Below are 18,876 nucleotides of genomic sequence, written 5' to 3'. Positions count from 1 at the left end.
GTTTAACTCACACATGAACTGAACATGGATTTGAGTCATTTTCTCTTTCTCTCTTCAGCCTGTATAGATGCAGTATTACAGAGAAACAGTGTCTCATCTTGACTTCAGCTCTGAAATCAAACCCGTCACACCTGAGAGAGCTGAACCTGAACTGGAATATAATAGAAAACACAGGAGTGAAGCACTTATGTGACGTACTGAAGAATTCACACTGTAAACTGGAGAGATTGAGGTCAGTAACATTCACATACAAGAATCAAAATGCTTAAAATCACTTCAACAGTTTAACAACTAAAACACTTTATACTCAATATCTCATGAAGCAGGGTTCGCACAACTTAAAGTGCTTGAAGTACTTGAATTTGACTTTTGAAATGTAAGGCCTGGAAAACCTTAAAAATAGTGATATTCCTGAAAAGGTACTTGAAAAGTTTTTGAATTATTGGAAGACGATGTATATATGAAATCAGTGTTTAATTTTTTCAAAAAACATAAAATCTTTTAACGCAAAATTAATGCAGCAGCCCGTCTGATACAGACCTTATGTAGCCCCTCTTCTCAGCACTGCACTTGTTGTCTTCTGTCTTCCGTCTTCCAGTTTGTATTTCCAGTATTTATGAATGGACCACGTTTTAAAATTTTGTGCTGCCTCCGGCTGTCAACAAAACTCAGACTGGCAGTCACATGCTCAGATGCACCTTTTCCACCGACACGGTTCTGTTGCGGGTTCCTGGTCTGTGTGCATTCTTGAACCGTTCGATAGTAATGCGCGAATTGAGGTTATATCCGCGTATTCTGCGGATAATCCGCGGGTCAGGCAGAAAGTAATAAAAAATAACATTCCAATTAATTGCGGGTAGATGAGAGATAAATCAATGACTCTCATTTTACGGCAAAACGCAACGAACGTGCGTCACTCATTTATTTTCGTTTTCAACTGAACGTATCACGTTCTCTTCATGGAAAACCAGTCAAGGAAAACATATGAGCACCTCCTAGTGGTCATGATATAAAACACAAAGGAAAAACCCTACATGAGATATTGTTTTATAACTCAACAGCTTTAACTAAAAAAAATACACAAGCTTATCTAACAGACATTATTCTGATAAGAGTGTTTTCCGACAATGATGTAATGAAACGGTGACAATTTAAGTTTGAAGGGAGTAAAGCCTGTGTTTATGCTATTAAAGGGTTAGTTCACCCAAAAATGAAAATTCTGTCATAAATTACTCACCCTCATGCCGTTCCACACCCATAAGACCTTCGATAATCTTCGGAATGCAAATTGAGATATTTTTGTTTAAATCCGATGGCTCTGTGAGGCCTGCATAGGGAGTAATGACATTTCCTCTCTCAAGATCCATAAAGGTACTAAAAACATATTTAAATTAGTTCATGTGAGTACAGTGGTTCAATATTAATATTATAAAGCGAAGAGAATATTTTTGGTGCGCCAAAAAAACAAAATAACGACTTAAGTAGTGATGGCCGATTTCAAAACACTGCTTCAGGAAGCTTCGGAGCATAATGAATCAGCATGTCGAATCAGCGGTTTGGAGCGCCAGAGTCACGTGATTTCAGCAGTTTGGCGGTTTGACATGCGATCCAAATCATGATTCAATACGCTGATTCATAACGCTCCGAAGCTTAATGAAGCAGTGTTTTGAAATCGGCCATCACTATAATAAGTACACAACCACCCTATAATGATAAAAATCCAACCACTTCTTTTTTTTTGAATCCCCCCATTAATCCCCAGCAGTGTCTCAGAACAAGCTGTTTGCAGGTTCCTGGCAGTGTGATGTCACATTAGCCACAGGGCCCGCCCACGAATGTTGACAGACTATACCGTTTTAACATAGAACCGCCCTGAGCGAGTTCACAACGAGTTGTACAGTCCACCATTGCTGAACGTCTCCCAAGTGTTTTAGGTGTTCTGTAGCTGGATGGGTTAATCCACATAGCTCTCTCTATTTACTCCCTAAATCTGAAGACGAGGTGGATTAATTTTGTTTTTGAAGAAAATGCTCCCTCAGTTCTACCGAAATTCGTTTGTCTACACAAATCATTTCACAGCAGACTGCTTTGTGAACGAATGTCAATACAAAGGGACAATAAAAAACAGGTTGTGCTAAAAAATAGTTACTCAAGGATAGATCAGTAAACTGTTCGTGATCCAGCTTACAGTCTCCAGAGTGATACTGGATACGGCAGTAATGAAGGTGAGAGCAATTTATTACAGTTCATCGGAGTTTATTTACAGATATAAAGTTTACCAGTTTATTAAGCACCACCCGAAAAGGCATAAAGTCTTTATATATTTGTTTACTGTTAGTTGTAACGAGTGTTTCTGTGTAATTCACTGTGTATGTTGATGATAATGCAAGGGAGAGAGAGAGAGTTTATGGATAATATTTTAATGCACACTACAGTGTTTTATTAAGCTCTTACTGTGATTTTCTAGAGTGAAAATGGACGCTTCATATTTTGTGTGAAGTACAATAAACTTCATAAAACTCATTGGTAAACAGGCTGTACTAATATAGTGGATAAAAACAAGAAGACAATATAAGTTATAACCGTAATTAAACTAAACTATACCTATTCTATCTCCATGCAGCATATATTCACAGTTTCTGACATTATAGTACGTCCTGACTGAATCCTGACACCAGGGAATGAGCTCTTGAAGCTCCGCCCTCTTAGGCAGAGCGCAGCAGCTCATTTGCATTTAAAAGGCACACACTGAAACGGCGCGTTTTTGCTCACCCCCAAAAAGTGGCAATTTTAACATGCTATAATTCACATACACACTCTGGGGACATCAGAGACTTATTTTACATCTTGTAAAAGGGGGCATAATAGGTCCCCTTTAAGTTCAAAAGGACTCTTTAGTAGATAATTCACAGGTACAATGAAGGCAGGAACAGGTACACCACATGCAACATAGACAAGACGGAAACAATGCAACACAAACAGAACTAAACTTAAGTACATGTGATAACGAGGGAGATGAGTGCACAGCTGAACATAATGAGTAACCAAGACAACAAATGACTAACTCAGGTGTGGAGACACACAAAATCCAAACTAACAGAACCGTGACAGAACGCCCCCTCCCGGAAGGCGCGTCCTTGCACCGTAGAGAGGCGGCATGGAGGATGAGGAGATGGCGAAATGGGAAGAAGGTACAGGAGGTGGCTCTGGAGATGGATGGCTGACCGGGAGGAGGTGGAACAGAAGAATCCAGGGTGGTGATGGTGGTTGGAGCCAGGGAGGAGCCTTGAGCAGGAAGTGCCAGATGGTGACCCAGGCCACAGCCAGGATGGTGGACCGCGGCGGCGCTGGAGGGAGGAGCCATGGTGGTGAAGTGTTCAGCGCCACCTTGGGGGATGAGCGAGGGCTACGGAGACGAAGGAGGTGGAGCCCAAGGCACAGATGGAGGGCTGATGGAGAGGAGTGATGCACAAGACCCAGACGACCGTGACGGAGCCGCAACGACGACCCTCCGAGATGAATGCAGGGATCCGGAGGGCTGAGGTGAAGCTGGAGTGACCAAGGGTGAAGGCGGAGCCTGAGGGAGGGTGAAGCTAGCCGGAGCTGTAGGGGTGGAGGGCCGGAGAGCAACGGACGGCCCGCAGGTCCGTGGTGAAGGTGACGCGATGTCCAACTCGGGTGAAGTTAACAAGGGGGCTCAGCGAAACCGAATGCTCGATGGTCACTGCAGACGTTGAGGGAGGGAGGAGCGCAGGTGGAGGAGTCAGGGTGACAGGTTGAGGTAGAACAACATGATCAGAAGCTTGAGGCAGAGCCACGGGATCCCCACGCCCTGGGGGAGGTGGCTTACAGTAGGCCCGCGATGTAACCACGTCACTGAGAGGAGGCAACAGAGGTATAGCGGGACTGGTGGGTGACAACTCGGGCAGGGCAGCAGATGTGGCTGAGGTCTGGGGAGAAGAATGATAGAACGAGCTGGCAAGAACATTTAGAAGAGGAGGTAGGAGAGGGAGGCTGGGTGGGACCAGTGAATCCAATATAGAATAGCTAGGCAGATGAAGGGTTAAGTCTAGATTATTGTCCAGAAACTCTCAGTGACGGGCGGGTGGGTCAGCTTCTAACCAAACCCTCAACTACTAAACATACTTCCTTGGTGCAGGATGGGACAGCCGACTCATACCCCTCATCAGATGCATTCCCCTTCAGGCTCCGTTGTGATGTCAAGCTCGACGTTCTTCCTAGAGCGGGCTTCAACATTGCGGTTGAGTCATTCACTCCATCTGTGCTGGGTTCTAGCTGTCTAGCTTCAAACAAACTGGGGGAAAGTCCATAGGGATGGGAAAAAATAAAATAAAAAAACAACACGAAACAAAAGACTTTGCTGCCATATATTCACTTTCTCTTCTTTTTTGGTTCTGTCTTCTGTCATGCAGCACAGGCGGTGTAGGTAACACGATGAAGACAGATTAAGTTCAAATAGACTCTATACTAGATAATTCACAGGTACAATGTAGTTTGGATACACAAAGTCCAAACTAACAGAACCGTGACAGTGCTCTCATTTAGTTGCCAAGTGTTTGTTTTTGGAATCGCCGTCTTTGCATATCTCTCTTCACGTTCAGCACGAAGGGAAATCCTATATGATGTATGCGAATACTGGCAGCCTAAAATGTTTTGAGGTGGAGATGTTGGACCTAAGAAAAATGCATGTCCACACAGATTGCAAAGACATGAAAACACAAATGGAACTTAAGTTGTTTTGCCAACTGAATCTCTATTTCACAGTGTCTCTATCTAGTTGTAGTTCCCTGTCTGTCCACTAGAGAGCGCTCTTCCCTTCCACTGTGTCTCTGCCATGAACTCTATTTCCCAGAGTCCTTTTGCCCAGTTCTCATCTGGGTTGATTGCCCTCAGCTGGTTCTCATTTGTATCGTTTGTCTATTTAAGTTGTGTTTGTTTCTGCATTTGTCATCGAGGTTTTTGTATTGTCAAGTACAGGAGGGTATTCCAGAAAGCAGGTTATGTGACATAGGTATTCAGATGCATGTTATATAATTAATATAGTAATATTAATGTAACTAAATTTGTTATATAGTTACAGTTATAATACTATATTTTATATATATATATATATATATATTATATATATAAGCGCTAATGTTTAAATGTTTATTCAATTCTAATATACTAATATATGTATTTATTTTATTTATCTCACACATGGATCTGCATTTTTTCTTTTTATAACAGGATGTTTTCTATGCTATAATTTCTATAATAAAATACATATGTGATATCCTATTAAATAATTAGCATCAAACAAACAATATAATTCTTATTCTCAGTGAATAAAGAATACTTATTAAATAAAAAGACTGTAAAAAAATGATTGCACAACCACCAAATAGGTGGTGATGTGCTCTAAGTAGGTTATGTAAAATAACCTACTCCATTAAACAAAAGAAGGAAGTAGAAGGAAGCAGCTAGTTGTAAAAGAGCTGTACTTTAGTTACTAAGAAAGGCAACCTTGGTCTTTTAAAAAACTGGTGACCAGTGGCACTATTATGTACAGACTATAAAATTCTTGCGAAGTGTTTTTCAAATAGACTAAAATGTATTATTTTTTATATATTTATATATTAAATGTATTGTATACCAAATACAACTATAATGGATAACCTTTTAGAGATGTAATTGATTTGGCATACATAGATAATCAAGATTTAGGTATATTTTCTATTGATCAAGAAAAAGCTTTGTTGAAAATTATTGTTATTTGTTTAATACTTTCAAAGCTTTTGGAATTGGGAATTCTTTTTTATCAGGGATAAAACTTTTATATACTGGGGCATCTGTCATGTTACAGGTAGGAGGTGGGCTTAGTCAGCCAGTTTTAATAAATAGGGGTATTAGACAGGGATGTCCTTTATCAGGACAACTTTATTCTTTTGCAATTGAACCCCTACTTTGCCAATTGAGGAAAAATTTACAAGGTTTTATGGACAAAGGTTTTGAAAACAGGCCTTTTACAGATGCAGATGATATCACTTTTTTATAAAAAAGCAAAAATGTTGATGCATTAAAAGAGAGCCTAAATATTTATGAAAAGGCCTCATCTGGAAGGGTCAACTGGAATAAAAGTGAAGGGTTCATTATGGGGAATTGGCAAGAGAAGCCTCCTCCAGTACTCCCAGGTGGAGTTAAATGGGGAAATGAAGGGTTGAAGTTTCTAGGGGTATATCTAGGGAAGGAAAGATATAAGGAAAAGAACTGGGAAGGTATGATGGAAAAGGTGTGTGGAAAATTGTCCTGATGGAAGTGGGTGTTACCTAAACTATCATACAGGGGGAGGGCCCTGGTTGCCAACAACTTAGTTGCCTCTATGATCTGGCATAAAATTATTGTAATAAACCCACCAAATGATGTTGTTTGTAAATTCAAAAGAGTTTAATTGACTTTTTTTGGTCTGGATACCACTGGACAAAGGCTGCTGTGCTTTTTTTGCCAGTCAAAGAAGGTGGACATGGACTAATGGATATACAGAGTTGAATTATGACCTTCAGAATCCAAGCGGTGCAAAGACTTTTGTATTCTGCGGAATCCATGTGGACTGATACGGCTTGTGCATCAAGTCTGTCAGGTTCATGAAAATAATACTAAATAGATTTTTTGTTATTGTTTTTAACTTCTGCATTTAGACAGTTTCAAGAAGCTAATGAGATGACTCTACAGAACGATGATGAGAATTATGAATTTCCAGAGTTAAAGATTTCTGCAGCCATTGAAGAACAACCAGAGAACTCAATTCTTAATTTTAGAACTCCACAACTAATAATGATTGAAGAAGCATCCAAGAAAGCAATTTATGTAACATGTGTGAAAGTGTCTCACTGCTCCTCCCTAAAGAAAATAAAGGAATCAAAATGGACAGATCTTTTTGGGGCAGACTTTTCCCCTAAGGGATGCTGGAGGTCCCTATATAAACCTCCCATAGAGAAACGGACTGCAGATATCCAGTGTAGAGTTGGGCTATAGCCACAAACAAACATGTTGCACATTTTGATCCCACTGTGGTAAAGGAATGTGTTTTTTTGCAATGCTGAGGCGTCAATAGATCATGTTTTTTTTTTTTTTTTTTGCACTGTTTTCGATTAAGATTATTTCTGACTTTGGAAATTTGGTTCAAAAAATTAGCAGTGTTTAGCAAAGTGAATTCTATATTTGGTCTTAAATATGTTCTTCTTCTTCCGCTCTTGAGTCTATGGCAGCCCATAGAACCACTTGCGGGAAAGTTGTGATATTTGGCACACAGTTAGAGGACAGTCTGAACTGTGTCCATAGCAAATTTGGAGTCTCTAACTCAATCCCTCTAACGCCACCAGCTGTCCAAATTTGCACTCATGTTTATGTTAATAACTTTTGAACCCTAAGGGTTAGAAACAAAATTCTTTTTTTTCCCTCTAATTCCTTGGCTCAAGACGAATCGATTGCACCCTATGACGTCATGAAAATTTTTCCGCCATTTTGAATTTTCTGAAAAACCTACTTTTTCGAACTTCTCCTAGGCCGATTTTCACGAAAATTGACCAGATCATCTTTAGACCATGCCGACAAAAAGTTATGGAATTCAAGTTGATTTCTCAAACTGTTTTCGAAAAACACGTGAACGAATTTTACGTAGCGCTTGCGAAAATAGACATAAGGCTGTGTCTCCGCAACGCTTTATCGTATTCAGACCAAACTTGGTACATGTCATCACAAGCATGACCTGAGGCATCATCCTCCGTTTAGGCGCAGCACCACCTACTGGTCCGGAGATACAAAAAATTTATATTTGTGCTCATAACTTCTGATGATTTTGTCCAAAAATCATAAATTTGGTCTCGTTGGATTCGGGGCATCATGCCGAGTCGAATAATATCCAATTTTCCCATATCGGCCATTTTGAATTTTGTGCTAAAATGTTGTATTTTATGAACGCTTTAGCGTATTGTTACAAAACTTGGTATGGGTCATCAGCACAATGCCCTGAAGGAGCCTGAGAAGTTTCGGACCAGCGCCACCTAGTGGAGAATTGTTTTTTCTCATATGCTTATAACTTTTGATCTGGTTGACTTATTTCCACGGGAGTCATATCTGTAGACTCCTGAATCCTTGCCGAGTCCATACATGTTGACACACACATGTATGGGATCACCCAGTGGTGGGATTGTGCCTCTTGGTGGCGCTATAATTGAACAAAACATGAAACTTCCTTTAACTACAATGCAGTATTATGATATAAAATGCTATATTATATGAATGCATTGATGTACCATTACGAAACTCAGGATGTGGCATCCGCACCATGCTCTGAAGGTACACAATAGGTTTTGAGACAGCGCCTCCTTGTGGTCAAATATTATAATGGAATTTTAATAAATGCTAATAGATTTATATAAATGTGGCCTTTTTTAATGAGACTGATCTTAACTAATTCCGTGGGTCATGCTGAGAACATTGATGCCAATTTTGCCACAGTCAGCCAAACTTTCTGTCAGTCATTTTGATTTTCTTTAAAAACACACTTTTTTGAACTACTCTTAAACCGTTGGTCCAATTTTCACCAAAATCGAATCGTATCATCTTTAGACCATGCTGGTAAAATGTTATGTATTTCGTGTTGATAGATGAAACCTTTTTCATTTACCACAGCAACAAATTAGAGGCTTGATGCCAAAATGACTCTTGAGGCTATATCTCTGCAATGCTTTGAAATATTGACACCAAACTTTGCGAGTGTCGTTGTCACCTCACTCTGACCATACCTCATTAATTTGGTCACAGCACCACCTATTGGTCGAAAGTGATAAACCAGTAAATCTTTATTACTGACTGTATATATCATTTTTCAGCTCTTTTGCCTAAAATGATCTTAATAGGTCTTTAATTGCTCACTGTTGCAGTTGGTCTGAAGCTCCCAGCCATGTTGGCTGGCTTGTTGTGCCGCTTTTGTGCTTGGCCCCGTAATTGCTGCTTGCAGCTATATTAATGCTTTTGTAATTCTTTTCTCTTTTATTTATGCGTAAACGTATGTATGTGTATGTCTGTGTGTGTGTGTGTGTATATGCATGTGTATATATATATATGTGTGTGTGTGTGTATATATATATATATATATATATATATATATATATATATATATATATATATATATATATACTGTGTGTATATATATATATATATACACGCTACCAGTCAAAAGTTTCGAAGTCTCTTATGCTCATTAAGGCTGCATTTATTTCATAATAAATACAGAAAAAACATACACATATTGTGTAATAATATTGTGAAATATTACAATTTAAAATTATGGTTTTCTATTTTAATATACTTTAAAATATAATTTATTTCTGTGATGCAAAGCTGAATTTTCAGCATCATTACTCCAGTCTTCAGTGTCACATGATCCTTCAGAAATCATTCTGATATGCTGATTTGATACTCAGTTATTATCAATGTTGAAAATAGTTGTGTTGCTTAATATTTTTCATTGATGAATAAAAGGTTAAAAAGAACAGCATTTATTCAAAATATAAATCTTTACTATCACTTTTTATCAATTTAACACATCCGTGCTGAATAAAAGTATTAATTTCTTTCAAAAAAAAAAGAAAGAAAAAAAATTACTGACCCCAAACTTTTGAACGGTAGTGTATATTGTTACGAAAGATTTCTATTTTAAATAAATGCTGATATTTTTTAACTTTTTATTCATCAAAGAATCCTGAAAAAGTATCACAGGTTATAAAATAATATTACGCAGCACAACTGTTTCCAACATTGATAATAAATCAGCATATTAGAATGATTTCTGAAGGATCATGTGACACTTAATGCTGGAGTAATGATGCTGAAAATTCAGCTTTGCATCACAGAAATAAATTATATATTAAAGTATATTAAAATAGAAAACCATAATTTTAAATTGTAATAATATTTCACAATATTATTGTTTTTTTCTGTATATATTATGAAATAAATGCAGCCTTAATGAACATAAGAGACTTCATTAAAAAACATTAAAAATAGTAATGTTTCCAAACTTTTGACTGGTAGTGTGTGTATGTGTGTGTGTATGTATGTATGTATGTATGTATATATATATATATATTTTTTTTTTTTTTTTTTTTTTTTTTCTCTCAATTTTTTAATTTGGAGGAAAAATTTGTAAAGGATTTTTAATTAATAAAAAAAGTTAAAATTGTAAAAGAATGTGTTAATAAAGGAGTGTAAAAATTCAAATTCTCTCTTATTTTCTGCTCTCTCTCTTTCTCTCTCTCTCCCCCTGCTAATGTAGGTTAAGTGACTGTGATATGAGAGATAAAGGTTGTTCTGCTCTGACTTCAGCTCTGAAATCAAACCCATCACACCTGAGAGAGCTGAACCTGAGCAGGAATAAACTAGGAGACTCAGGAGTGAAAAACCTCAGTGATCTACTGAAGAACCCACAATTCAAGCTGGAGAAACTAGAGTTAGTATCATTATACTGTACAGCAGTTACAGTGAGATTAAAGTTCACTGTTTAGTTTAAGACAACTGGACTCAAGTCACATCATTTATAGCGCTGCACTTTCTGCTGTTTCTCCATCTGAAGAAAGATTCAGAAATACTATTAGTTAACGGCTTGTTATGTGAATCAGTAGAAAGAGCATTAAACTTTGTGGATATAAAATAGTCTCATGCTGAAATCTGACAAATCTTTTCTTTGAAATAATACAGAAGTGAGAACAGACTAAAAACAGCGTAACAAATGACAGTAGATTATTCTGACAGAGTTACAGTTATACTGGACTAATGCTACTTTTCACTAAGTCTTAATTTATTGAGCAAAATGTGTATTTGGAGGTTGTAAACTACACTTTAAAATGACTTAAACTGTGATACATGTACATGTGTGATATGAGATTTTCTCATGATGAAAATGTGAAATATTAACTTTTCTATTGTTTCTATATTGATCCTATATATTAATCTCCAGTGATAAATTCACTTATTTGTGGAGTGAGGACGGATCCAGACTTGGATTGTAACTAGTGTCCTCAAATGCTCCTGTCTTGGTTTGTTCATATCATGAAGTTTCCATGATTTTGCTGGTGTATTAGTGACTGTATGGCATTTATTAATGATTCATTTAACTCACACATGAACTGAACATGGATTTGAGTCATTTTCTCTTTCTCTCTTCAGTCTGAATCAATGCAGTATTACAGAGAAACAGAGTCTCATCCTGACTTCAGCTCTGAAATCAAACCCATCACACCTGAGAGAGCTGGACCTGAGCAGGAATATAATAAAAAACACAGGAGTGAAGCACTTATGTGACGTACTGAAGGATTCACACTGTAAACTGGAGAGATTGAGGTCAGTAACATTCACATACAAGAATCAAAATGCTTAAAATCACTTTCCCGGTTTCACAGACAAGGCTTAAACTAGTCCTAGACTAAAATGCATGTTTGAACTGTTTGAACTGAAAGCAACTTGCACTGACATATCTTAAAATATGTCAGAGCCATTGTTTTGTCTCAAGATGCACACCAATAATGTTTTTTTCTAGGGTATGTTTATAAAAGCTACTTAAATACTCTAATTGAAATAAGGCCTAATCCTGGCTTAGCCTAAGCCCTGTCTGTGCAACCGGGCCTTTAACAATTTAAAATAAACACTTTATACTCAATATCTCATGAAGAGTCTGAGTTCACATTATATTTTTGTAAAATTCTTCTCCTTAATGATTTGTTTGTAAGATGATCTCTTCCTCTGTTTGTGTCTTTCTAGTCTACAGCACTGTGGCATTACAGATGTTTCTTCTGTAACTCAGTCTTTGACTAACTCAAAAGCACTGCAGTTTTTAAAAGATCTTGATCTGAGACAGAATATGATAAGAGACTCAAAGCAGCTCCGTGACGTGCTGCGAGACTCAAACTGTGTCCTGAGGTGAGGAAACATCACTGTGATATTAAAGATCTTCATTTACCTCTGATATGAGAACAAACCTTTCAGATATTCATGAAAGGAAATTATCATTAAGCTTTAATGCAGCAAAGGGTTTGAGAGAGAACAAAATATAAAGCTTTATTCAACAACACCTGCTTTATTAACTGTGTCAGTAGAAGTGAATCATTTCAGTTTGAGAATAGACTTGTTCAGATTGTAGGAAACGCTGCACTCCTGCTGAAATCAGTGTGTTCAGCTTCAGCTCACAGCGTCCAGCCTCACATGAGAAACGTCTCTGTCTCTAGAGTGTTTTTACTTTGACAAGAAACACGTCACACTACTTTACATGCATTTTACTTTCAGTGATTTACTAAGAGCCCTACAGACGTTTAGATGTTTAAACTAGATGGCAAACTAGTGGAAATGTAACTCTAAATAACATTTGTATTTCTCACTGTGGTTTATTCCATACGCCGTACACTCATTAGCATGTGTTTCTCCTTCACAGTGACTCAATAGGAGTCGCAGGTCCTTCTGCAGTCACACCAACACAAACACACAAACATGTGAACGTCAGTCATGTTTTAAATGTATTATATTTAAAACAAATATTGTTTGAGAAGTATCTCTGCAAGATAATGTAAAGTCAGTAATTAATCTGATTACAGGAATTTAATGTAACTTCTTTTTACTCAGAAAACATTCAAGTCATTGATATATAGTAACTATAACTAATTTGCAGTTTGTTCCACTGAACACTGATTGTTTTCTCTTCTGTTCTTCCTTACAGAGTAGATAGAGATCAATCGCCAAACGTCCCTGATTGATCATTTACATCAGTTTAAATCTGTGAAATGATCATGAGAGGATCAGTGACCATCAGATGATCCACAGAAGAGTCTCTACTGCGTCTATGAGGAGAAATAAATGTGTGATTAAAGGATTAGTTCACTTTGAAATGAAAATTAGCCCAAGCTTTACTCACCCTCAAGCCATCCTAGGTGTATATTACTTTCTTCTTTCTGATAAACATAATCTGAGAAATATTAATAAATATCCTGACACATCCAAGCTCTATAATGGCAGTGAACAGGATCAATGAGTATGAGCTGAAGAAAGTGTCTCCATCCACATCCATCCATCATGAACGTGTGCTCAGTGGGGTTAATAAAGGCCTTCTGAAGCGAAGCGATGCGTTTGTGTAAAAAAAAAAAAAAAAAAATCCATATTTAAACAAGTTATGAAGTAAAATATCTAGCTTCTGCCAGACCGCCTTCCGTATTCAATGTATGAATATATGTTGAATACAGTGATAGTTTTTATCACTGTACCCCCCACCCCCCAAAAAAACAAAAAACTTGGCAACAACAATCATATCCATGAATGACATGCCGTCTGGAATGAAGAAAGTGAAGACTGAGTTATCAACACTGCTTGCATATGGTTTGTATTGACCGTCCAAGTTCCAGTTCTTTTGAGTGATGAATGCTACCACCATTGTTGGTGTGGACAGTTATTCCTCTCATGCATGTGCAGATGTGCATGCTTGTTGGCTGTAGTTTTGTGGTAAAGCTTCATCCGTGCAAGTTTACTTTTAATCTTTACTCAGAATGTGAAGATGGATTCTTCTAGAATGGTGTCCTTCTCTGCTGTGTTAGTTGGCCACTTGGGTAAAACATCCTTAACTGCTCCCCTGCAACAGAAAAACTGCTGTGAGCTAGAGATGAGAGATGGAGATTCCTCTTTACTTGGAAATACATCACGATACAGACGTAATGACGGTGACAACCTCCGGTTCATACAGACTTAGCAACAACAGTCACCAATAACAGCCTGTTGTTTAATGCAACAAGCGTGATGCTGATACCTAGATTCACTTAGGCACGAATATGAGAATTGCTTAAAAATCCCCCCTTACACCCTTAAGCTTACACCCCTGGTGACAGCAAATCTGATACAACAAGCATGTTGTAAAATCACAGACTAGTACTAACTAGTGGTAGACTGCTCGGTGAAGCATACACCCGTTGCCTAATACATAAACTAGTGTTTATTATTGGGGGAAGCTTACACCCCTAGCGGCAGTCTGGTTGGGGAAGCATACACCTGTTGCCTAATACATAAACTAGTGTATTTTTATTTTACTTATTTATTTTATTGGGTGAAGCTTACACCTCTAGCGGTGGGAAATCTGATACAACAAGCATGTTGTATAATCACAGAACTAGAATAAACTATTACGGTCGGGGAATCATACACCCACTACAATAGCTCGGACGAGCGGCAGCAAAATCTGATACAACTAGCATGTTGTTTAATAACAGAACTAATATTAGCTAGTATTTTGGTCGGGGAAGCATACACCCTGCAGCATAACTCTGAATTCCCGTTGTGGCATTAGCATGTAACACATAAAGAGAAGGATCTATTGGGGAAGCTTACACCCCTAGCAGCAGCAAATCTGATACAACAAGCATGTTGTATAGTCACAGACTAGAATTAAACTAGGGATAGTCTGGTCAGGGAAGCATACACCCGCAGCAGTAGCTCTGAATTAGATGCAGCATGCAGCTAAGCAATGAAATACAGTGTGCTTTCTCATCATAAACATGATTTCTGCTACTGTCGGGCTGATTTCTTTGGCTGTGGAAGTGAAGATGACGACTCCCATGATTCCACACTCCTTAATGAGATCATCAAGCTACTAAACACACAGAGATATAAATCATGCTTGCATAGGAAATGAGAGAATGGAAATGATATTGAACCGTAGCATAACGGCAATGGAGCTATGAAAAGAGTCTTTAACAAGCTAGAAGAACCATCAGTTTCTCACTATAAAGCATCTTTGTTAACAAAGGGGTTCAAACTTAATACTAGATTGCCATTTAGTGTTGTGTATGTATGGTACTTGCAAATGCCTGAGCTGTTGAGGAGTGTCCAGATCTGCAGTCTCAGGAGAAATTCTTGATGGTTCGGTCCGATGGTGCTGAAGTTGTAATCAATATCTTCTGCATTGAATGAAGAAATGACGATGGACTTGCGCTGTCAATTTGACCCTGTTGTCGAGGAAGTTGTGTATGGCTTGAAGTGAATGAGGCCTGCGCCGGCCGGCTGGCCAGGTGAGTTGACCAGCAATCAATACAATCAGCAAGAACAGAGGCAGATGAGACTAGCGCGATCTGCGTGGGGGCTTTTTAACCTCTTGCAAGGGTAAAATAAAATTTTAACCTCTTACAAGGGTACTTGTGAACTTACAAGGATATATAATAAAGAACTGGTTATTTCAATAAGTATTGTACAGCGTTTCTGTTGCTCTTTACTTTAAAATCACTGTCTATAATTTATAATATTTTATGTATTTGAGGTCTGACATGTGGCAAACAGTATTGCCGTCTAATCAGCCAACATTGTCTTAAATATCCTGCATAGCACTTCGTCTTTTATAACATGAGATTTTAACCGTATGTTGATTTTGGTAAAATGTTGCAACAATATGTTAATTTTTTTTGTGAAAAATTACAGTTTTGGACATATAGGGTAATAAAAAAAAAATCCCTTAAAATAACTACAAATGAGCATGTAAAGCAAATAACTTTTTTTTTTAAAAAATCCATGTGCAGCATGCCCCCGCCCCGCACAATGTTCTCACCTTTTTTTTCCCCTTACCTGTTTGTATCCCTGAATATAACAAACATACAATGCATTCTATGAGATGGTGATGTCCACTAAAGTGTGAGTCATTAAACAAGGAGTAATTTGATATGAAATTACTCCTTGTTGAGCTACATTATCTAACAGTTCTATTATCAGACATGCATAACACTATTAACAGACATTACGGAGTCTGCATGTTGTGAAGATTGACTTTTACAATTGTGTGTTTGATCGATAAAGATGCTACAGCACAAATTCAAAATAAGGGACACCATACTTGGCTACACGTCACTTTCACTTTAAGATACTCCCCAAAATGGCTAGAAGTTACTCGTTAATCCATCTGATCCTGGTGACTTGTGTAATGATAAACATTTCGTGGCTTTTTCATCCATTATGATGTCTGCTTCATACAGTATACATGTTTGAAATTCTCATCTACTTTTAGGATCTATTGCTTAATGTGTTCAAAAAAAGCATCATCATCTATGAATAAGAGGAGTATTATCCAGAACCAGATCCAGACCATCATTCCCAGTGTGAGAGGGTAAAGAAGAGATGGCCTCAGCCGAGGAGCATGTCAGCACCTGAAACTGAGCAAGAACATGCTGAGCTCGTTTTACCATGGTTAATGAGTGTTTTAGCAACAATAATGAGTAAGATATTTCAGTAATTAACTGAATTAAGGAAATGCTCTACAGATCAAACTAATGATCAAAATCCTTCTATTACGGAATGAAAGCGATGATGTAACACCTGCTGGTTTTTGAAGCCTGCCACTAGTATGATCTCCTCCCCTCGATCTGCTGTCAGAGGATCCAGCTCTACAGTCAGCAGTTTTCCAGATGGAGGGAGCAGACGCAGAATCCTGACGGAAGCGTAGCCACAGTGTGTCCCCAACTCCAAAACCCTCAGCGGAGCTTCACGCGTCACAATCTCATCCAGAAACGCTCCTACAGCGACAAGAGAACATGTTACTCCAGAGCAGAAGATTAGAGGAATATTATCTGTTCAAGAGCTTGATGAAATAAAGCATTAACAGACTCCAGTGCCTGACCTTTCTGAGGGCCAATGTTGGAGGAGGCGTGTGTGGTGGAGTAGAGGTCAAAGGTCAGCAGAACACTCTGAGCCTGTCCGTGGGTGCAGTTGGAGAAGACACAGGCGTGAGTGGAGCTGACACAGACCTTCCTGTGAGAAAGCTTCAGTATGCCAGAATACACCTGACGGCACAGGGCCGACAGCGGTGAGCGGAAAAGAGCCGTCATCACGGCCACAACCGGGAGCAGAGGCACGGAGAACACCAGCAGAGACATCACTGACCATCAGTGACCTAACAGGAGCAGAGGAGCGGTCAGGACAAGAGGCACTCTGGGAAACCTTAAAGTCACGATGAAACGGGAGAAGCCACAGTGACAGAGGGGAAAAGCTGCCCATAACTGCTGGTCTAGGATCAGTTTTCTCTGTAATAATAACATACTGGTGAAACAGATTTGACAAATGATCCAGTGCGTATCTGTGTTTGAGCTCTGAAGAACATCAAAGGTTTCTATTTACAATGTGTTTTGCAGCGTTGAGCAGTGTAGCCAATCATATTCATATCTGTTGATTTCTTCAAAATGCAACAGCCAATCAAAAGCATTTCAGTTAGCACTGAACAAAAACGTTCACAAAAAGATCTATAGCAAGGGTGTTCAAACTCGGCCCTGAACCAGCTGATCAAGGTCTCACTAGAAACTTACAGGCAGATGTTTTGGAGCTAGTAGAGCCAAAAATCGTCTCGGTTACGTATGTAACCCTCGTTCCCTGAAGGAGGGAACGGAGACGTACGTCAGTAGTGACCGACGAATCGGGATATCGCTAGAGAGCCCTATCAGCTTCGAGTGAACTACAACAGGCCAATGAAGTTGGCGTGCGATATTTGCATAATGCGCACCGCCCCCGCCAGGTGGTATAAATAGGGGAGCAGATGCAATCGCATTCTGTTTTTCGCTGAGGAGACAACCTAGTCTGCACTACAGCGAGGGTACAGCAACTGTGGCGACGGGACGTACGTCTCCGTTCCCTCCTTCAGGGAACGAGGGTTACATACGTAACCGAGACGTTCCCTTTCAGTCGGTCACGTTCGACGTACGTCAGTAGTGACCGACGAATTGGGATCCCAAATAAAGCGCCACAGTATGAACCCCTTCCAGTGCCCAGCGCAAGCTCTAGCCACCCGGCGCACCAGTGGGACGGGGAAGGGGGCGAGCTTACGCCGAGAGAGTCTACTGCTGTTCCGATATACCCACTAAGTAAACTAGACTACACTGGGGAAGCGAACCCGTAGGGGACGCTGCGGAGACCACTACCCACCTGTAGGGGAGGAATTTACGTGGAGAGTACACATATGGACTGGCCGTGGGCAGTACGCATATGGAGTCCCTGGGATGGCTCCACCTGGGTAGGGGGGAGACTCATCTGACAGGTGACAGCAGAGCTGGCTCTGCTAGGGAAAGACACGGGCTCGCCGTAGGGAGTTGACCGTGGACAAATACACACATGGGACCGCTCACGTGGAGGGGTCACGACATGTGGAACCCAGCCAAACGTCAACGTCGGTGACGGAGGTTTGGCCTGGCATCAGACACTCCGCAATGTCCGAGCCGAAGGGAGAGGCGGAGGAACTCGACAGGGTTCGCCAAGCGGGGAACTCGACTGGAGTAAAAAAGGATGCACGTATCCGGCCCAGGGGGCGGGAGTGGCATTGCAAGCCGACACTAGAACGGGCTCTTCGCGTCTACCGGCTGGTGGAAGCGAGTACACGGGAAGATACCGGTTCTACACGAAGGCTATAGAATCTAGCGAACGTGTTAGGTGTCGCCCAGCCCGCAGCTCTACAGATATCTGTCAGCGAGGAGCCGTGCGCCAGCGCCCAGGAAGAGGCCACTCCTCTGGTGTAGTGGGCTCTCAACCTGAGCGGGCAAGGCACGCCCTGGGACTCATACGCCAGGGCGATGGCGTCCACTATCCAGTGGGCCATCCTCTGCTTGGAGACAGCCTTTCCCTTCTGCTGGCCTCCGTAACAGACAAAGAGCTGATCTGAGGTCCTAAAGCTTCGCGTTCTGTCCACGTACAGGCGCAGAGCGTGGACGGGAGAGAGCAAAGCTAGGGCTGGGTCTGCCTCCTCCGAAGGCAGCGCTTGCAGGTTCACAACCTGATCTCGAAAGGGAGTGGTAGGAACCTTGGGCACATATCCAGGCC

General features: G+C 39.9%; 1 protein-coding gene across 1 annotated transcript in view; it reads left to right on the top strand.

The window, feature by feature from the left end:
* Positions 1-18,876, top strand: part of LOC127494395 (uncharacterized) — a 492,193-nt gene that overhangs the window by 347,025 nt on the left and 126,292 nt on the right. The window contains exons 52-54 of the mRNA XM_051860279.1: positions 59-232; positions 10,340-10,513; positions 11,230-11,403. Of these exons, the coding sequence (XP_051716239.1) occupies positions 59-232; positions 10,340-10,513; positions 11,230-11,403 (522 nt within the window). The remainder of the gene's footprint in view (positions 1-58; positions 233-10,339; positions 10,514-11,229; positions 11,404-18,876) is intronic.

This window comes from Ctenopharyngodon idella, chromosome 14 (assembly GCF_019924925.1).
Source record: "Ctenopharyngodon idella isolate HZGC_01 chromosome 14, HZGC01, whole genome shotgun sequence".
Lineage (NCBI taxonomy): Eukaryota > Metazoa > Chordata > Actinopteri > Cypriniformes > Xenocyprididae > Ctenopharyngodon > Ctenopharyngodon idella.
This window is presented reverse-complemented; position numbering and strand designations above follow the sequence as displayed.